Source organism: Astatotilapia calliptera, chromosome 11 (genome assembly GCF_900246225.1).
Source record: "Astatotilapia calliptera chromosome 11, fAstCal1.2, whole genome shotgun sequence".
Classification (NCBI taxonomy): Eukaryota; Metazoa; Chordata; class Actinopteri; order Cichliformes; family Cichlidae; genus Astatotilapia; species Astatotilapia calliptera.
In genome coordinates this window covers 1,765,026-1,787,500 of record NC_039312.1, presented here as the reverse complement: position 1 = coordinate 1,787,500, position 22,475 = coordinate 1,765,026, and the positions used below count along the sequence as shown (strand labels likewise).

The window sequence follows — 22,475 nt, the reverse complement described above, 5'->3', positions numbered from 1 at the left end:
GTTCAACTCGTGATTTTCTTCAAATTAAGCTTCAGCACAAAATTCACAGCGTACAGTAACATTTACAAGCATGACAGAAAATGACGTCATTTCATCAAAACAATAAATGCTGTTACTCTAATGTATGACGAAAACTAACGTGGTTTCAAATGTATTTATTAATAAGGAACATGCAGGTACAGCCTTTAAAGCTTTTGACCAGTTATTACAAATGAAGAACTAAAAGGACCATTTTTGACTTAACTTAAAAAAGTGCAAAAAATCCTTTATTATGTGAAGTTACAGTTAAGTAAAATACAACAGAAACCGTATTTGGTGAGACACCATGTCACAGTGTGTTATGGCACCTCTTAACTGTCCTCTGGTTCTGCTTAATAAATAACGCTACAGATCCTGGGTCAGTCAGGAGCGCTGCAAAAAACCGCAGCTTTGGGCGTCACATGATCGCGCTGTCTGAAATCGCAGTTTTGATCAGAGAACGATCAATCGTTCAGCCTTCTGTGGTTAGAGAGGAAAGGCTTGGCTTGCATATCTTAAACTCGGTCTTCTAATCAGGGTCGTAGTATCAGCTGAGCGTTTAATTAGGCTCAGTTATCAGCATTAGTTATGCAGTATGTTAGAAAGGATTAAGTCATATAAAATCGATCGTTGTCAAACCCATAAAGAATCATTTTATTGTGTTCAGTCAGACTGAGTCACAAATATTTGTGTCAAAGATTTGATACCTGGGAATAATGTTTCTGCACCGTAGGGATGGGTATCGTTTAGGTTTTATCCGATACCGGTGCCAAACCGGTACTTTTGAAACGGTGCCAGTGTTTAAACGGTGCTCAAACCGGTGCTTAAAGAATGGAGAACACAAAATTGGTCCAAAAACCTCTCATGTTCAGCTGGTTTTTTGTAAAAAGATAACAATGTTAGCCTTTTCTGCAGCTATGGGGCATATATGGTATCACTCTTGGCTGGAAGCAGTGCTTAATCAATGGAAAAAACACAAACTTTGTCCTAAACCTCTCATGTTTAACTGTTTTCCACTTTTTCTTTGGTCATTTTAGCCTTTTTAGCCAGGGTGAAGGGAGTATCTGCCATCAAACAAGAAGACAGCCGCATGTAGCTATGATGATGTTTGCTAGTTCACCTTACATGCATTCATGTAATAACGTGGTTAGCCTACTCAGCGTAAATTACACACGAACATGAAGCTACTCACGCAGAGAAGAACGGCTGCTGCTGCATCATCATCCTCATCATTTCTGCTACACTGGCAGGGCTAGGGGCCAGGACTCTCCTCTTCGGGGTTTTTGGGGGATGTTGCTAACTCCGGGTCAGATAACAGGCAACCCACGCACAGTAGATGTGCTCGGTGTGAGGTCTCGCAGCAAGCTATCAAATACGGCGCATTGCTGGGCTTTAAAAAAAAAACCGCTATGCGTCGCCAGGTGTTTCATTGGATTCGAGGTGTTACCTCCTTTGACAGTATCACAGTATCAGCTTAAAGCACTTGTTGCTGCTGAGTTTGCATCTTTTGCTGTGAAGTACAGCCAGACTTTTGACCGCTTCGCCTTGAGCATTTTTAATCTGTAGCTCTGCTCTAACAGAACGTATGTACCTGGCCCCGCCTACTATCCTCAGAAACGTAAAATGATTGGCTAGAAGTGTATCACAGCTCAGGAAAAAAAAGCACCGAAATAAAGCACCGAAATGTGCGCTGCTTTTCAGTCTGGTTACTACCGTTTATGTCAGAACACACCGGTACCCATCCCTACTGCACCGTGTACAAAAACAGGACGTAACAGAGTCATCCTTTAATATTAAATATAATATTAGGTCACAGTAGGGATGGGACTTTTTGAAAACACTGAGTGCAGCGATGCACTCCTCAAACACGACTCTGAAGTTTGCAGACAACACAAACGTGGTGGGTTTTATACCAAACAATGAGAGGGGCACCTCTCCCTGTTTGTTGAACAACCTGCTGATTAACACCAGCAAGACCAAGGAGGTCATAGTCGACTACAGGAGGTCCAGGAGGACAGAGCACCCACCTCTCCTCATCCGAGGAGCCTCCACAAAGCCTCTTCTTCCTCAGGAAACTGAAGCGGGCTGGACTCCCCCCCGTTTGCTCAGAGCTTTTTACAGAGGAAGGCCAGTCGTATTGCTGCTGACCCCACTCTCCCAGGACTGTTCATCGCTGCCATCGAGGTCACGGCATAGTTACATAGAAACCCCCACCTGAGGGACAGCTTTCTGCCAAGAGCTGTGAAAGCCATCTGTCCACCTGCCCTTCCCTCTGCTTCCCTGCACACACACTCACATCCAGTCGCTGCACTCTCGAGACTTCTGCCTGTGTTTTTCACTTTTTGCCCTTTTTTAAAATCTTACTTATGTATTTATTGATCTTTTGTTTTCTTTATCAGCGAGGGCATCACAGTAAGTTTTGTAATGTTTTAGTAACATAATGACAATAAATGTGATGCACCCTGTGATGCAGTGTACATTAGACATTTCTTACATGTTGACAGCCTGCTCGTGCTTTCAGGTGACCATCAAGGTACTGCAAAAGAATTCTTAGACGTGTGCAGTGAGACGGGACGACAGCTGACTGAAAGAGATGCAGAGAAGATAAACTGTCCTCTGGTACACAAGCAGTACCAACCTGCTGAAGCGAGGTGGAATCAGAATTTGATCGTATTACTGCAGCTGTATGTAGAGAGTCTGTGGACTTGTCTCTCATTTTTCATAATAAATTGATTTGAGTCACTCTGCTTCATGTGTGTGTGTGCAAACTCGCAGACGACCAATTACACTGTTGAAAAATGAAAGCACATTTTAATCAGAGTAGCATCAATCAGGTAAACATCTGTGAGTGTTAAATAGTTTCAGCTGCTGTGCTGTTAATGAAATTAACAGCAGGTGCAACAATGAGACAAACCCTAAAGCAGCAGCGGTTTAACAGGTGGAGGACACTCGTGTTTTTCTCTGCTCATCTTTTTAAAACTAGTTCTGAATTTGGCTCAGGCCAGTTTCACTACTGATATCAAGACGTGATACCTGGACACAGCACGGGTTGCACAGGTAGCTGCTCCAGGATGGCTCATCAACACGTGCCATACAGTGCAGCACAGGCTGCAGAGGATGAAGGAGATTCCAGAAAACAGGCAGTTAGAGCAGCTTTGACTCTCTGACCAGAAACAGACTTCGTAGAGTGGCCTGAGTGCCTCATGTCCTCTGGTTGGCCCCGTCCTTACTGCCTGGGAGTGTGGACTGCCTCGAGTAGCTATCAATATGAAGAAGTGAAGCTTTTTCTTCATATGTGAATTATATGTACATTGAGGCTGTGGACAGCTACAGGTACCTTGGTGTTCATCTGAACAAGAGACTGGACTGGACTCATAACTCAGACGCCCTCTACAGGAAAGGGCAGAGCAGGCTGTACCTGCTGCGGAGACTCAGGTCGTTTGGAGTGGAGGGCCCACTCCTGAAGACCTTCTATGACTCTGTGGTGGCTTCTGCTATCTTTTATGGTGTGGTCTGCTGGGGCGGCAGCATCTCTGCTGGGGACAGGAAGAGACTGAACAGGGTGATCCGAAGGGCCAGCTCTGTTCTAGGATGCCCTCTGGACCCAGTGGAGGTGGTGAGTGACAGGAGAACGGCGGCTAAGCTGTCATCCCTGTTGGACAACATCTCCCACCCCATGCAGCAGACTGTGACAGCACTGAGCAGCTCCTTCAGTGGGAGACTGCGGCACCCACGGTGTGGGACGGAGAGATTTCGCAGGTCTTTCCTCCCCACTGCTGTCAGACTCCATAATAAAGACTTTAACTGATCAAGCACACACATCCATACATATGCAATAATACTAAGTGCAATAATCCTTTCTGGCATCGTTGTATTTTTACTCAGTTGTATATAGTATTTGTATTTGTATTCTATTTTTATCTTATTGTATATTTATTTTATTTTATTCTACTGTATATAGTATTTTATTTTATTCTATTCTGTACAGTTGTGTACTGTATTTATTCTTATTGTATTCTAATTTTTGCCTCATAACTTTTGCACTGTCCACTTCCTGCTGTGACAAAACAAATTTCCCACGTGTGGGACTAATAAAGGTTATCTTATCTTATCTTATTATTTAACTACTTAGAGCCATAGTTATGCTAAACACAACAAGTAGTCGTTGAATTCAACAATTACCATTACATCCAGAACTGATTGTGGAATGACTGCTTCAGCTCTAGCTCTGGTTCAGCTTCTACATTTAAATATCGCGGGCTTCATGTGAGCCTTCGACTGAAACCTTGCGCTGCCAAAAAAAAAAGAAGAAAAACCCGCCAAAAAGCCCTGAATCAGATGTTACAGTCATGTAATCCAAGTGCATTTCACCTGAACTCCCTGAACCTGAAGCAGCACCGTGGAGTCTGCTACCAGTAAATTCATGTTCGGCTGCCATTGCTCCTCCAGTAGAGCTTCAAACTCCGCTAGTACAGAATTAAAGCAGATAACTCGTCTTTGCAGATTAGGTCCTGCTTAGCTCGACACCTGTCTGCATATGCAGATGTTCCTTTTCCGTTAACAGAAGTTCCTGCTTGTTGTGTCATCCTGTTCAACATCGTGTCCATTTATGAATGCACTGAAGAACTACCAGTATGCATGCTGCCACACCAAGCACCATTACTATCACTTTCATGCTGGATTGTGATGCTGGCAGCACTACAACTAACTTTATTACCATTGGGGCAAATTGGAACAGTGCCCAAAATATTTAATACCGAAACCTGACCTTCTTGCAGTAATAGTGTTGATGCTAGATAAGTCATCATTGAGAGTTGGGAGCCTTCACCGTCTCCTGAGCAGATGTGGTCTGCTCATGTCTGCCCTTATCATTCTGTCTGTTCTCAGTTCCTTTATTAGCACGTGTGCCATTTCCATCATTTCCGTCAGCTCAGTTTCTGCGTTTCCTGTTCACCACCTGCATCCAGTCGCCAGTGTTCCTCAGCATCATCATCTTTTTCCTTACTGTGATCAATCTTTGTCTTTCATGGAGGAACAGCCATGATTTCTTGTCCTGGTGGACTCATTCTCTACATGTTTATCCAACAAACCACATTCCTGCCAACCCAGATCATTTAATCCTCTAAGCCACATTCAATTTAAAAAACAAACAAACAATACAAACGTATCAAATTTCTCCCAGGGGCAGTAAGGTCCAAAGCAGTGTTATGATTTAAGTCAAAGCAGTTTGTTACTGGGAACAAGGGAGAGTCCGTGGGAAACTTTGATTTGATTTTCAAGCTGCTTTTCCCCCCAGTTTCTGACTCCAGTAGAGCTTATCCAGAGGTCTTAGTTTTTGAACGCGACTACCTCTTATTGTACATCAGGAAACTCGAACCACAGGGACGCCTGCAGAATAATAGCAAAGTATGATACTAAAGAGCGTGGGTGAGCGTCTGGTGGCTGGGCCTTAGTCCATGGGGCCCGACTGGGCACAGTCCAAAAAAGGGACATTGGCCCATCCTCCTGCAGGCCCACCACCCGCAGGAGGCGCCGTAGGGGTCGGGTGCAATGTGTGCCTGGTGGCGGCCAGGAGCAGAGGTCATGGGGGACTGATCCCCAGCTACCAAGTGTGACCAGGAGATATTTTATTTTGTATTCTTATGATCACAGTTATAATTAGAAATATCAATCATTAATCATTTACCATTGTGGAATCTGATGACAGTATAATCTTTGTTTTATATCTATGGTAATCTGAGTAAAGATTAATGTATGCAGGTTATCATCATTGTAATCAAGTCTCAAATGGTATCCACAGCATTGTATTCACCGTCCATAACTGGAGGGCCCAGCAGGACCTTGTTCTAATTCATTTGCAGGCCTACATCAGAACATGCACATAGAGAGTTATGTAAACACGCACGTTCACCCTTATTTACACAGGGAGGTCATGTCAGGACATTCTCTAGTTGGACACACAGGCTCACAGAACTGCACAACATGACATGTCACACACTTGTTTTTCTCTAAAGTATCATCTGATGTTTGTATAAGGAGAACTTTGGACTATGGGGAGACTGTTATCATTTCCAGTAAGGTCTAACTGTGTGATGTCATCATGGGTTATATAAGGATGGGGAACGGTCCACTCTTTGGAGATCTGTGGCTGTACGCTTGTCTTCCCATGCTTCTGTCTTAGAAGTGTGTAATAAAGATCACTATTCTGACATCTACTGAGACCATGCAGTCGTTTGTCTTCTCCTCAAAACTCGAATCATGACACAAGACTAGCAGTCACAGGAGACCCCGGGGCAGACCCAGGACACGCTGGAGAGATTATATCTCTTGGCTGGCCTGGGAACGCCTTGGTGTTCCCCCGGATAAGCTGGAGGAGGTGGCTGAGGAGAGGGAGGTCTGGGCTTCTCTGCTTAGGCTGCTGCCCCTGCAACCCGGCCCCGGATAACCGTAATATGATGGATGGATGGGTGTATTCGTCACCTAGAGATTTCTGAGGACACCGCCTGTGAACAACACTAGTCTTGTACTGGTTAATGTACTCCAGTTACAGGTTATCTTCAGAGAAATAAATGAAAGGGGAAACACAGCAGTACATTTTGTTCAAATGACACAATTTTGCACTTTACATTTAGGTCATATTTGCTAACCTGCCAGCAGCCTCGTTGTAGTTTCAGGACTTTGCAGTGAAACTAACGGACACTCAACAGCAGAGGTACAGCACCTGTACACAGACAGGGTCAAATTAATCCTCAGGGGTCCTTCTTGGACACACACACACACACGCGCGCGCACACACACACACACACACACACACACACACACACACACACACACACACACACACAGGTTTTCATCTTATTTGTGAAACTTCTTTGAAGAGAAAGGCATCCACAGAGAACCTGAGCACACTGTGCCCACCTGACAGGAACTGGGAGCGTCTGCCTTCTGTTCTGCTGTCGATGTGGAGAACCAACTACAGTAAGAAATGTGTATGACAGTTCCTGCAAGCAACACACCCACCCGTAGTCTCTAATGTCCACTCTAGGCATGGGGTTTGGATCTTTTGAGCTTGTAACATAGCACAAGTCCACATAAAGCCTTTCCCCAGCCATAAGAACTTCCACCTGGACCAAAAAATACACAAAATACCTGAGAAGATAGAGTGCCCTGAAGAAAGGGGCCCTTACTGGGCTGTTCAGATGAAAACCTTGGATCACCCCTTTGTGCATGAGTAAAAAAAGAAAGAAAAAACTTTGTAGGATTGTGCATTACAACAGTGTGAATTCATTGCAGTGCTTCTGTAAAATGCAATTTCTAACAACATTTTATATGATTTGCCAAATGACTTTTTTAAATAAGTACTAAATTGGTTCATTTAATTTTAAAATCACTCTTTCAAAGTCTGCTTTGTAGATGTGAGGAAGCAGTTTAGGAGTCTGAATGCTCGAAAAGCTCCCGGCCCAGACGGTGTGTCTCCTGCCACCCTCAGACACTGTGCAAACGAGCTGGCCCCAGTGTTTTCTGGCATTTTCAACTCCTCACTGCAGGCATGTCATGTGCCTGCCTGCTTCAAGTCCTCCACCATAATCCCTGTCCCCAAGAAACCTAGGATCACTGGACTAAATGACTACAGACCCGTGGCTCTGACATCTGTGGTCATGAAGTCATTTGAGCGCCTAGTTCTCTCCCATCTCAAGACCCTCACGCCCCCCTCCTGGACCCCCTGCAGTTTGCATATAGAGCCAACAGGTCTGTAGACGACGCCATCAACATGGCCCTACACTTCATCCTGCAGCATCTGGACTCCCCAGGAACCTACGCCAGGATCCTGTTTGTGGACTTCAGCTCTGCCTTCAACACCATCCTTCCAGACCATCTCCGAGGCAAGCTTTCCCAGATGAATGTGCCTGATCCCATCTGCCGGTGGATCACTGACTTCCTGACGGACAGGAAGCAGCATGTGAGGCTGGGAAAGAATGTCTCGGACTCCCGGACCATCAGCACCGGCTCCCCTCAGGGCTGTGTTCTTTCTCCTCTGCTCTTCTCCCTGTACACCAACTGCTGCACCTCCACCCACCAGTCTGTCAAGCTAATCAAGTTTGCAGATGACACCACCGTTATTGGACTCATCTCGGACGGGGACGAGTCTGCCTACAGGAGGGAGGTTGAACGTCTGGTGTCCTGGTGCAGCCACAACAACCTGGTGCTGAATGCCCAGAAGACAGTGGAGATTATTGTGGACTTCAGGAAGCACACAGCTCCACTCCCCCCCATCATCCTGACTGACACCCCCATCACCTCTGTGGACTCATTCCGCTTCCTGGGTACCACCATCACCCAGGACCTGAAGTGGGAGCCCACCATCACCTCCGTCATCAAGAAAGCCCAGCAGAGGATGTACTTCCTGAGGCAGCTGAAGAAATTCAACCTGCCAACACGGACGATGATGCAGTTCTACACTGCAATCATCGAGTCCATCCTCACCTCCTCCATCACCGTGTGGTACGCTGGAGCCACTATCAGGGACAAACAGAGACTGCAGCGTGTTGTGCGCTCTGCTGAGAAGGTGATTGGCTGCAGACTCCCATCTTTGCAGGACCTGTACACCTCCAGGACACTGCGGCGTGCAGCCCGGATCTCAGCTGACCCTTCTCACCCTGGACACAGTCTGTTTGACCTGCTCCCCTCAGGCAGGAGGCTCCGGTCCATTCGCACCAGAACCTCTCGCCATAAGAACAGTTTCTTCCCCTCTGCTGTTGGACACATGAACAATAACCGTATGACTGTCCCCGCCACTAAAACATGACCCTACGCTGTGTTCACTGCATCATTCCATGTTTGGCACTGATCACCACCTGCACTCATGTATATATCATGTATATATCATGTATATATCTATCTACTTAGCACTTTTAACTCTTATTTTTATGTTTATTTAAGCGTTATCTGACGGTATGTTTGCACTAAGTACTGCAGCAATTTCCTAATGTTGTAAACCTGCTCAACATTTGCCAATAAAACCCTTTCTGATTTTTTTCTCTCCCTTAGAGGTAGGGTGAGAAGTTCAGCCATCCGAGAGGGGCTCAGAGTAGGGCCGCTGCTCCTGCGCATAAAAGGAGCCAGCTGAGATGGTTCGGGCATCTGAAAAGGATGCCCCCTGGGCGCCTCCTGGGTGAGGTTTTCCTGGCATGTCCCACCGGGAGGAGGCCTTGAGGCAGACCCAGGACACGCTGGACAGATTATATCTCTCGGCTGGCCTGGGAACGCCTTGGTGTTCCCCCGGATAAGCTGGAGGAGGTGGCTGGGGAGAGGGAGGTCTGGGCCTCTTTGCTGCTGCCCACGCGACCCGGCCCCGGATAAGTGGAAGAAAATGGATGGATGGATGATTACTATTATTATTACTGCTACTAATACTATCTATTTCACCTTTCGATTTTTCTAACTGTAACATCTGCTCTTACCAGCAGCACTTTATACATAGAGTAAATTAATCCTGAGCATGACTGAATTCAGATTATTGGTGCTGCCCTCCACAACAGATCCAGTTTCTCATGTTGCCTTCAAATAAATATGCAATCCTTCTGCATTAAATTACTTGTAAAAATGCCTCTGAGTTCATCAGGCTAACATTTAGCAGCTGTATGATATGAAAATAACAAAAGAAGTGTTTTATAGCTGGAAAACATTTCACTTACCAGAGCTGGACACTTGGTGGGTGCACAGAAACGTAAGTGAGGAGGAAACCAGAAGAATAAAATGAAAAAACATTGTCCCAGCTAGATTTCTGGAAATCAAATGTGTTGAAGAAAATTATGAAACATGAAGTCCAAAGGTGCCTTGAAAGGGAATGGGCTCTGAGTTTCCTGCTTTGCTTTTCTGTTGCAGAGAACAATGCTGGCAGTGAAGGCTGTTTTTGTTTTCCAGCACTGCATCCGCTCGTTTCGTTATAGCAGCCATGCCTTCAGTGAAAGCGAGTGTCGTAAAATCACCAAACAGGAAGCCCGACAGAGGCCGGTCAGGTCTGCTTCCTGGGAAGGTTCCCATGTATCCCTCTGCAGAATACTTTTTTCAACTGCCCTTACATAATGTGAGTAAGTATGGAGCGTTACACCTTTTTAACAGGGCTTTAGAGAAAACGTAAGAACAGCAGTTTTGTGAGTCAGCCCTCGACTGGTTATAGTCTGTTCAGATGCTGACACGACAAGGATAGAAAGACCCTCACATAATAATAATAATAATAATAATAATTTCTATTTATAAAGCGCCTTTCAAGACACCCAAGGACACTTTACAATAGGATAAAACACGTAATGAAAAAATGACAAAATGAAGAACAATAACACAAAAACACAAGATAAAATTTACAAACAGTGGGTTCACAGTAAATATGCAGATTTGCAGACATTTCACTTTTATCTCTTCTTTTAAGCTTCATTAAAATCCATTTTTTCTTTCTGACATACAAAGCATTTATGAAAGTAATCTGACTGTTAAAAAAGTAAATCTTAAAATGAGACATACACAGCAGGCGCTCAGCTGGATGTGTAGAGACAGAGCCGTTCTGCAAACTCTGACTAGAGAGTCCGTTTGGGAGATGAATCCTGAACCACTTTGACTCAGGTCTGCTGACACAAAAGATCAGAATAATGAAGATTTCTGGTCATTTCCAAGGTTCACCTGAATCGATCAGACTGAGCACCCTTCACTGGCACGAGAAGCTATAGGTCCTGTTATCTTGGACACCATAAACACCACCTCGCTCTCTGTCCAGTATTCACATTTAACACCAGCAGAGCTTTTCACACAGCATGCAACTGAAGAAGATGTTTTTGGAAAAAGCAGTTTACATATGATTGCATTTAGTGCTGGATCATGTTTCGTCTGTTTTACTGAATAAATCTGTTGCCTGTGTGCTGCATTTTGTTTTTCTCACATTATAAAAGAACTAATCAGGTAGAGAAACAAGATGCACATGGTCACAACTTAATTAAAAACGTTGTTTTATACTTTACACAGTTCAAAAGGTAAAATATAGTAACAAAAGGAAAGAATTTGGAGTTGGTATATGACCTGATGTCTCAACAATATATTTTCACAGCCGGACTAAGAAAAAAAAAGTAAACTTGTGTTTTGAGCCCTGAACTTACTTTTTGAATAAATTCTTCTTCTTTCAACACCTCCCTTTAGAAATCAAATGCCTACACCATCATGATCTTGTTGCAATAATGATCGGCGGTGGGCTGGGGTGTTTATCTGAGTATCTCCTCGGCTTGCTCCCTGTACGTTGGGGTTTGGAGTGGGTCTGTTTCCTGCGTCTTGGGAAGCAGGTTGTGACTGTCGTTTGTGCCAGAGTACCTGGCTTTCTTGGAACCCCTGGATGGAGTTCTTGAGGGTGCTCCACTTGAGGACTCCGTCGTACTTAGAGACTTCAGTGCTCATGTGGGAAACAAGAGTGAGACTGGAGGGGCGTGATTGAGAGGAACGGCCTCCCAGATCTGAACCCGAGCGGTGTCCTGTTACTGGACTTCTGTGCAAACACTATGTTGTAACATAAGGGCGTCCGTAAGTGCACGTGGCACCAGAACACTCTCGGCCAGGAAAGCTTCCACTTGGGTGGTCTCAGAATTTCATCTCAGCTTTTCACAGATGTTGTGGTTCTATTGGCTTCATCAGGTGACGGCCTCCAGCTCACACTGGAGTGCAACCGAGTGCAAAGTGCTGGGAATGAGAATCGGCACCTCCGAATCTGAGGCCATGGTCTGCAACTGGAAAAGGGTGGAGTGCCCACTCCAGGTCAGGGACGAGTTCCTGTTTATTTGTTTATCATGGTGTGTTCACGAGCGATGGGAGAGGGGAGCGGGAGATCAACAAATGGATTGGTGCAGCGATGTGGACTCTGCACCAGATCGTATCAATATATCGGTCGAGCTACATCCCTGCCCTCACCTATGGTCACGGGCTGTAAGTAATGACCAAAAGAACGAGATCATGGATACAAGTGGTGGAAATGAGCTTCCTCCTAAGGGTGGCAATCTTTCAATCTTTACAATACAGCAGAATAGCCCATTATTGTTATTGTACAACTGACTGGTTACCACAGGCAGATAATATAGCAGAGCTGGTCCATTTATGCTGTATACAGTATAAATGGACCAGCTCTGCTATATTATGTAACTACAGCCAACACAGTATACTTCCTTACTTACATCTTTTCCTTTCTTTTCAACTCTTATCAGTCACTCAATGTTTAAATTCTTAGTATTTTTTTAAAAACTGCTTCTCAGGTGGGGTATCAGCCCCTAAATGATGCTCAGATCACACTTTTGGAATAGATGCTGCTATTTCTGCAACCAGATTTCCTCAATATTTAATGACTGAGCTGCTGGTCATCATCAAGCTATTTGTCGTACATCAGTAAAGGGGCTCTGTAGCTTCATGATTAGTTTGCGGTTTTTCTTCCTTCACTTTGATTTGTGTTTGTGGACATATAATGTGTGTAACAGGGCGTGGTTGGTGGCACGGTTGCGAAGGGAGGCTGACACAGCGGAGCTCCATCAGTTCAGTTGTGTTGTTGTTGTGTGTGTGCAGCTGGGGCTGAGGGCTGGAAGAGACAAAAACTGAGTAAAAAGTGTAGTAAAGTGCGATCTGTGTGGTCGGGTCCGTCATTCATTGTCACTATGTGCAATGTACACTTTCCATTAATCTCACAGTGGAAAATTCCTGGAAATCAAAGTCAAATGTTTATCAGTAGAAGAATCAGACTCCTGTTAAACATTATATTTGTACTAAATGTGTGTGTAAATATGGTGTCTGTAGATTTGTGACGGTGTTTCTGTTGTAGTTTATTCCTGTATGAATATTAAAAACTTGACTGAAAGTATTAAAAATGTATTTGCATTGCTTTACAGAAAAAGGGAAAAATGGTAGGACTGTGGGGGAAAGCGTGATCACCTCAGTTAAACAACTGGTGTAATTCTATTAGGTTCATCTTTAAGGAACTCTGCATGTCTCCAAATAGCTTTGAATGTCTTTGAAATGAGAAGAATACAAATAGAAAAAGACAAAAAGTGGACACATGCAGACAAAGTAAAGAGATGAATATTCAGTAAGCTATAAAGATCCAAAGCTCTCTCAGTTTTTCTCAAATGTGTGTGAGGACTGCTTGTTTGTGTTCTTGGATGCACTTAGTAAATCCAACAGCTCAGCTATTGTTGTTTGTTGTTTGGAAAAGTTGCAGGAAGAACAAACTTCTTAAACAGTAAATGAAACAAAGCACAAATTCAAAGTTGTTTTTTTTCATTTTATTTTTGTTTTTTAACTCAAAATGTCCTGTTGTAACTGGACTTTTTGAGTTAAAAAACAGAACAAATCCCAACAACACTTCCCTCATGGTGCTTTATATTGTAAAGTCAGACCCTACAATAATGCACAAAGACTCCAACCCCCTAGAGCAGGCACTTTGGCGACAGTGGGAAGGAAAAACTCACTTATAAAGAGAGAAACCTCCGGCAGACCCAGGCTCTGGGATGGGGTGGCCATCTGCCTCGGCCAGTTGGTGATGAGGGAAGGAAGTTGGGAAAAAAGAGTAGTTATTTTTAACCACTCTGGTTTCAAAATGACATTTAGAAAGCCCAATTGAAATGAATATTTGAAGCCAATTTAAGAGTTTTCTCACATAATCACATGCACGTGTTGGTTAGACTTTAGCGTGCACATGAGAAAGCCCTAAAGATGATGTTTTGGCTCCTCAATTTTGCATGTTTTTTGAAGCTGCTGACGATTGCTTCATCCATTACTGGGTTTCTTGACCACATTAAGAGTACTGGAGAATCCCACCTGTCATGGAGTTCATTGTATATTGTCAGGGCGAGTTCTCCAATGTTCTCCAAGGACATTTTGTACTTTTTTGACAAGATTTTGTTCCAGATCTTCTGGAAAAGCCTCTCTGCAATGAACTCGGATGCTACTGGATTCATTGTCATCGTCTCATTTCCTTCGCTGATGGCGTGCATTACCAGATCTTTGGTCACATTTTTTACAACTTCCTTGTACTCTTGCCTGTCTTTAGAGACACTGAGTACTCTTGCTGGTAATGCCAACAGGTGTTTGGTGAAGATTGAGACGGTAATATTGTCAAGCTGTTCCCTCAGATTAAAGATCAAAAGGTTTTCTTTGCAGTTGTGTGTTTTGCAAAGATCTTTGAGAATGGCCTTGCCCACTTTGAAAATGCTGTTGTGGGATAAATTCAAGTGTTTCTCCTCAACTTCAGGCCAGATTTTCTCAATCAGACGACGGCTGATGCAGTTAGGAGTGAGGCGCTCTGTGAAGATCTTGTATTTGGAGGAGACTTTTTCTTTGGCCAGTAAAACCACCAACTGAACAACCCAGTTGACGCGCACCTTTTTCTGCAGCTTCAGTGTCTTTTCCAAAGCTGATACTTCAGCCTGGTTGGTCTCATCTTTGAATACAAACTGCACTTCTTCTAACACTTGTTTTTCCTGTCCAGTTTGTTTCTTTGCATCCTCTACCATTGTCTTCTCCTCTGACAGGACTTTCTTATTTTCTTCCTCCTCGACCTCCAGGTCGCCCAGTGTACTCTTTGGCAGAGTGCACACTAATTCTGGTTTTGCTTGTTGGTCACTCGTGTTTGACATTTAAGCTACGATGTTACAATGAGTCAGACATTCAAATGTGACTGAGGGTAGCAGAACAAAATCTCATCCAGTGAATCGCTCGTGACTATAAGAAACGCGCTGGTCCAGTGTGGGTTTCACCTGCAATTTATAGACCTGAGTTGACTGTGACGTCACGGCCTGGTTCTTTTGCCTTTCATCTTTGAATCAGGCCCCGCCCACAACAACGTTCCCTATTGGCTCTTTGAAAATAGGTAACGCCCATAAAGAACGGGCTGTCGGAGTTTCTGACGTCATGGCCCGATTCTCTCTCCTTTAATGTTTGAAACAGGCCCGAAAATACGGTGGCCCTGAGAGGCCAAACGGACTGCAACTTCAGAAAACACTTGCAAAAAGAAAAATGCTGCAAAAAGAAAAATGCTGCAGAAAGAAAAACGCTGCAAAAGCACACACAGCACAACGGAAATGTTTCTGGGGAGACAATAACCAGACGGACCAGTTGCACGAACCAAAACATGTATGTATGGCTGTTTCCCAATTCAGGGTCTGCAGCCTTAAAGGTCCTCAAGGGCCGCACTCAAAGACCGCTGAGGCCGGAAGTGTGAGGCTTGTAGGCTTGTGAGATGGGACGGTCTGCCCAGGTTGCCTAGCAACCATGATACTAACAGCTGGAAACGTTTCATACAGCTTTGTTTGACAGAAATGAAGGAGAACATCTTTTGTACATTTGTTTCTACATGAGCTCTGTGTGATTAGCTGAGTATCTGAGGCTGAGACCACAGGACTGTAAACATGATTGTTGGGCTTCATGTCTGTGCAGGGGCCCGTTCTTCGTACCTCGCTAAGTAGGTTAGCCGGATTAGATTGTTGACGATTTCGCGTGATCCTGGATCAGTCGGTTCCCCGAAGCTCATCCGGGACTTGCTGTCATAGCAACAGAGCCGTAAGCGTAAACCTGCTCGGGAGCAGGTTCACTTTATGTAAACAGGATTAGATCGCGGCCACGCAGGTATGTCCGCTTCATTTATACGAAAGCAACAGCGATATTCCACCACTGTTTCACCATAAATAAATATTATCAATGTAACTAAAGACAATGCAGCACCTGATCCATTTATTGATTTCACACAGATACATACAGGTCATTTCCTAAAAAAGGGAAATGTACTATTAACATTCTATTACATGTATGTGATTATTACAGATGTAATTCATATTTCAGAGTAGTAATTGTAAATTACTTCGTGTAATCAAGATGAGAGACCACGGCTATAAAAGCGAAGGTGGATTTGGGAAGTCTGTCGCAGCCATGTCCTGTCCGTATACGCGAGCAGCCCATTGCGGAAGGTGCAAGATTGATAAGGAGAGTCCTCAGAATTCAGCGTATATTGTGGGATAGACAGGATCCTTTAGCTCAGCGCGACAGTGTGCTCATAGAGAGATATCGATTTTCCCGTGAGGGTATTATTTACTTAACCAACTTGTTGACGAGGGGGTGCAGGACCACCACCTGTCTTTTTTTCCTCTGCCCTTTTCTTGGTTGCTGTTATGAACAAACTAACAGAGTATTACAGGCCAGTATTACCTTGCCAAGAGACGCAAAGCAATCTAAGAGATAAATATTACCATTCTGTAGAATACTCCTGTATTCCACTTTTACTTGTTCCCATTTTCTTGTGGGTCCTGTTGTGGCTCTAATGTGAAAGGGGATATAATATAACATATTATAATATAATATAATGCCATATGATATTGGACAATATAGTGTCATATGATAGATCTACCCTACCGCCTACTGGTGTTGGCCAGAGGGGCCGATGGCGCGATATGGCAGCCTGGCTACAACCGTAGCTGCCTCCACCAGTGTGTGAATGTGGGAGTGAATGAATAGTGGTATCGTAAAGCGCTTTGGGTGCCTTGGAAAGCGCTATATAAATCCAATCCATTATTATTATTATTATTAAATTACCTACGAGTTTGATTTGTCAGCAACTTTCTGCCAGCCCTCTCTCCTTGCTTTTGCAGCCTTTGCAGTGTTCTCTTGCGTTTTAATTAAACTCTGAAACTCCTGAAATCCCTCACTCAAGAGTTCTTGCTCTGCTGCCGGAAAATACCGAGCACGCCCCTTCGACATTTTCGCCGACCAATCAGCGGGTTGCCGATCAATGTTTCTACTATCGATGCGTAGCCCCTTTTACGACGCCCAGTGATGTCACATTCCTGCGTCCAGCTGTAGTAATCGTCAACAGCAGGTGTGTTCGGGGAACCGGATTAGCGAGCTCACGGTTAGCGCGATGATTTGATCTTGGATGTGTCATTTGATCTTGGATGTAGTAAGCGACGTACGAAGAACGGGCCCCTGAACAGTCATTTAAGATCAGCTAGTAAACAACAATTAGCTGATGTTGTTCATGAGACTAAAGTCATCTCACTGTGGTAATGTAAATATAATATGGCCAATATTATATTAATCATTATTAGTTATTACAGCAGTGAACTTGAACTCTGTGCCAAACACTGAGCTTCAGTAAAGATTCAAGTTGCAGTTATTTGTATTTCCTGTCACCTTAAATCTTCACTTAAACACAAGTATCTGTGACAGTGTATATATAGATGTATTATATATATAAGAGACAAATATTGTTCTTTTAATATGTTGGCATTACTAAATTTGGCTCAATGCTTACATACATGTGTAAAAAGGAAAATGTAGGAGCTGTGATAACTGTGTCTGATAGAATGAAGAGTAGACTGATATATGAAATATTCCTTTATTGGGTGAGAAAATCAGACCATGTCATAACTGCTGTAAGTCACACAGAATAGACATCAGAGCCTTAAACAGGCTGACTTCTGCTAAATGGGTCAAACTGGGCAGAAAGTCTACAAACACATAACATCCTTATAGAATATGATGTAACACTATAGATCAACTTAGCTCAGAATATATAAAGCATATAAACAGTTACAGCAATATGATGCAACAAACACAGCAGCTACTGATCCAAAATACTCAAAGCTTCATAGAACTGAAACCAACATTTATTTTAGCTCCATTCTGCTGCTGATACAGACTTTAGGTTTCTGAACATTAAACTTGTTGCTGCCTTTCATAGTGTGTAACTTGAAGGCCCTGAGTACTCTGAGTACTTTCTCCCACACTGGAAACACTGGGATGATAACATTATGTGAACATTACCTAATAAGACTGATTCAGCACAGACAGTTATGTTAAACTTTCCTAGCAGTCCTTCACAAACAGGGAACAGTCTGTCTATTCTCTCCATCTGTCAGCTGCTGCTGGCTCTTCCTCCTCCTCTTCCTCACACACTGCTGAGTTTGTCCTGGTGGATCATCAGGGCTGCAAAGCCTCACAGATGATGTGCAGCAGTGGGTCCCTCAGTCTGTCCTCACTCTGGACACTTGCAGTCGTCACACATGGAAATCAAATGTGTGATAAGCTGCAGGATTCAAACACAAGTGTGACTTATAAACACATGTTCATACTTTTATTCCACAATCAGAGAGAAAGAAACAGAGAGAGAGTGCAGGACAGACAGACAGGTGACAGTCTCAGGTGTACACACTGCTACAAACAGGAGGATTTAGTGTTTGTGTTATTACGAGTGTAAACAAGAAGAGTTCCAGATGGTGCAGTGGACACATGTGTGACTGCTGTGATTAAAGCATCTTTCTTTCAGCTTAACGAGTGAACCGTCAGCTCGTTCAAACACACGTTAAAGTCCGTTTGGCTCGACACCAGCGAACAGAGGCAGCAATATAACACAGCTAACATTAACAGTGCAGTGGATCCTGCTTGTGCCGTCATATTCAGGACTGCAAACCGAGCAGCATCACTGACTTTCAGCCTGTTGTGTTTGTGGATATATGACTGACTTTAATTATCCATAAATCATCAGATTCTCTGTAAGATTAAAGTCAACTATTGAACGGTGGATATTTTGAAGTAAAGGCTTTAAAACCAAGTTAGTACAAACGTCACTAATGTCACATAACTTTGCCGACATGTGGCCAACAGCAATGTTTTAATTAGTGATGGGACGTTCTGTATCGAGGCTTTGAAGCTTGTGTCGAGTAATGGAGGGGGCGTTTCCGCGATGCGCGTATCGAGGCTTGCTTCATTTATGGGAGGAGCTGAAAATGATGACGTCCGAAGCCTCGCTGCCCGGCTGTACCACGTGACTGGTTCATGAAGTGGTTTGAACTTTGCCGCGAGATATGACAGCGATATAAACCCTCAGACTTCATTCAAAATGTGGGTGTTTGATGGAGAGTTGTTAGTGAGAGTTTGGAGACAGTTTGGAGGTTTATGAGAGTGAGGAGAGAAAGTCAGGAGAGAATGGAGCCAGCTAAGAAGAGGAGGATGTCCTCCCCTGTGTGGGAACATTTTGATCTTATTCCTCCCAACAAGGTATGTAAATTTCTACAGAAGATGTATTTTCATGATACTGATGGTGCAATACAATTTATGTTGAGCTGTCTGTACTTTTGTACAAGGTGAAGTGTTTGCTATGTGCCAGGCAGCTGGGATATAACAACACCTCATCCATGCTTAGGCACTACAGAGCTTTGCATGAGAATAAGGGGGACACCGATTGTGGAGCAAGACCAGGTGAGCCATCAAATGCCATGATAATATAGCATGCAGTAATGTTACTAAATGATATAACAATATTATACAACTGTAATAAGTGACGTGTGTGATATTTATATCTGAGCTTTGTCTTTATTGTCTTTCCTCAGGAGAACAATCTCCAATAGATGAAGACCTGGTTAGCAACAATGCTAGTGCTAGCGGCGCTAACGGCTGCAGACAGGAAGATACTGCCAGCACCGGAAACGTGCTCGTCATCTCCGAGCATGAAGTAAGGAGAGCCTTCAAGAGAGTGAACACCAGGAAAGCAGCAGGACCAGACGGCATCCCAGGTCGTATCCTCAGAGACTGCGCATACCAGCTAGCTCCTGTGTTCACTGAGATATTCAACATCTCTTTATCTCAGTCGGTGATCCCCACATGCTTCAAAGAGTCCATCATTGTTCCTGTCCCGAAGAAACCCCACCCTGCTTCTCTCAATGACTATCGCCCTGTAGCCCTCACCTCAGTAGTGATGAAGTGCTTTGAACGCCTGGTCAGAGACTTCATCATTTCTTCACTACCAGACACACTGGACCCACTACAGTTCGCTTACCGTCCAAATCGTTCCACAGACGATGCCATCTCTCATCTCCTCCACACATCACTCACTCACTTGGACACTAGAAGGGGGAATTATGTTAAAATGCTCTTCATAGACTACAGCTCTGCATTTAACACCATAATTCCCTCCACACTCACCACCAAGCTGGAGCATCTGGGACTCAGCTCATCTATGTGTCTGTGGATCTCCAACTTCCTAACTGGCAGACCACAGGCAGTAAGGATGGGCGGACATGTCTCAGCCTCCACCACTCTCAGCACTGGAGCCCCCCAGGGGTGTGTTCTGAGCCCCCTGCTGTACTCTTTGTACACATATGACTGTGTGGCCACTACCAGCTCCACCACCATCATCAAGTTTGCTGACGACACCGTCGTGGTGGGCCTGATCTCTGATAACAACGAGACGGCCTACCTGAAGGAGATTAGGAATCTGGAGAACTGGTGCCAGAGGAACAACCTCCTTCTAAACGTCAGTAAGACAAAGGAGCTGATAGTGGACTTCAGCACTAAGCAGGAGAGGAACTACCAGACCCCCGTCATCAACGAGTGCCCAGTGGAGAGAGTGGACAGCTTCAAATACCTCGGAGTTCACATCACGCAGGACCTGTCATGGTCCTGTCACATCAACACCGTGGTGAAAAAGGCCCGACAGCGTCTCTGAACAGGATGGAGGTGGACCCCTGCCTGGTGGCTTGGATCTCCGACTACCTCACCGACAGACCACAGTACGTCAGGCTGAAGGACATCACGTCTGACACAGTGGTCAGCAGCACAGGAGCACCACAGGGAACTGTGCTGTCCCCTCTTCTCTTCACCCTGTACACCTCTGACTTCTGCTACAACTCTGAATTATGCCACATTCAGAAGTTTGCAGACGACACGGCCATCATGGGGTGTATCTGGGATGATCAGGAAGAGGAGTACAGAAGTCTGGTGAGGAACTTTGTCGCATGGAGTCACACAAACCACCTGCAACTCAACACCTCAAAGACTAAGGAACTGGTTGTGGACTTCGGGAGGTCCAGAGAAGGTCCACTGCCGGTTCAGATAGAGGGGGAGGAGGTGGAGGTGGTCAACAAGTACAAGTACCTCGGGCTGTGGGTGGACAATAAACTGGACTGGTCATGCAACACAGAGTACCTGTATAAAAAAGCCCAAAGCCGACTGTACTTCCTCAGGAGGCTGAGGTCTTTTAACATCTGCAGGAAGCTCCTGAGGATGTTTTACCAGTCGGTGGTTGCTGGAGTACTTTTCTATGCTGTGGTGTGCTGGGGGAGCAGCACAGCAAAGAAGGACTCATCCAGGCTGGAGAAACTGATCAGGAAGGCTAGCTCTGTGGTCGGCATGAAGCTGGACACTCTGGTGACAGTGGCAGAGAAAAGGATATTAAAGAAACTGATGGACATTATGAACAATGCTGGGCATCCTCTGCACACGGCCATAAACAATCAGAAGAGTCTGTTCAGTGACAGGTTGCTTCTCCCCAAGACAAGAACTAACAGACTTAAAAACTCCTTTGTCCCACACGCCATCAAACTGTTTAACTCCTCTCTGGAGGGGAGAGGGAGGGGAAACAGGAGGACAAAGGAGGGGGGAACAACTAAGCTGTAGTGCCTCTGCACCTCACTGTGCAATACCTTGTGCAATACTTTTGTAAATAGTCAGTGCAATAGGCTCAATACTTGAAATGTGCAATTCACTTGTATTTTTATTTTTTATTCCTATTTATTCTATTTATCCCCTTTGTATATTTTATTTATATTGTCTCTGTATTTATATATATGTGTGTGAGTGTGTATATATGTATATATATATATATATATATATATATATATATATATATATGCGGTTCCGAATGACAGCAATATCAGGAAGAAGGAACACGAGAAGCTGGAGAAATACCAAGGGCTCAGAGAAGAGCTCGAGAGGATGTGGAGGGTGAAGGTAACGGTGGTCCCCGTGGTAATCGGAGCACTAGGTGCGGTGACTCCCAAGCTAGGCGAGTGGCTCCAGCAGATCCCAGGAACAACATCGGAGATCTCTGTCCAGAAGAGCGCAGTCCTGGGAACAGCTAAGATACTGCGCAGGACCCTCAAGCTCCCAGGCCTCTGGTAGTGGACCCGAGCTTGAAGGATAAACCGCCCGCAGGGGCGTGCTGGGTGTTTTTATATATAATATTCTGTAACTCTGTAACTTCTGTCGGTGCTGTGCTTTTTTGGAAATCGAATTTCCCAGAGGAACCCACCCGAGGGATTAATAAAGTTCTATCTAATCTAATCTAATCTAATCTAATCTACCACCTCAGACGCTTGAGAGACTTCCAACTGCCCTCCAAGGTGCTCAGGAGCTTTTACTCGTGCACCATAGAGAGCATCCTGACGGGAAACATCTTAACCTGGTTCGGGAACAGCACCATGCAGGACAGACGAGCTCTACAGAGGGTTGTGCGGTCAGCTGAGCGCACCATCCGCTCCGAGCTCCCTGACCTGCACTCAATCTACAGCAGGCGGTGCTGGACCAAGGCCAGGAAGATCGTGAAGGACCTCAGCCATCCCAACAACAGACTGTTCTCTCTGCTGAGGTCAGGAAAGCGATTCCCCTCCCTG

At 44.6% G+C, this 22,475-nt stretch overlaps 1 protein-coding gene and 1 long non-coding RNA gene across 3 annotated transcripts in view; one reads left to right on the top strand and one right to left on the bottom strand.

The window, feature by feature from the left end:
- The window catches only part of LOC113031387 (aldehyde dehydrogenase, mitochondrial), a 32,565-nt gene extending 29,800 nt beyond the window's left edge, over positions 1-2,765 (top strand). The window contains exon 13 of the mRNA XM_026183428.1: positions 2,540-2,765. Coding sequence (XP_026039213.1) covers positions 2,540-2,572 — 33 coding nt within the window. The 3' untranslated portion in view covers positions 2,573-2,765. The remainder of the gene's footprint in view (positions 1-2,539) is intronic.
- Positions 2,766-6,442: 3,677 nt separating this feature from the next.
- On the bottom strand, positions 6,443-11,514 carry LOC113031388 (uncharacterized). 2 transcript variants are annotated; one of them, XR_003273730.1, is made up of 3 exons: positions 11,166-11,514; positions 9,714-10,643; positions 6,443-6,739 (listed from the first exon to the last, which is right to left on the bottom strand). It is a non-coding gene; the product is annotated as an uncharacterized LOC113031388 (long non-coding RNA). The 2 variants fall into 2 exon arrangements; XR_003273729.1 differs by having other exon boundaries at positions 9,714-10,640.
- Positions 11,515-22,475: the final 10,961 nt, after the last annotated feature.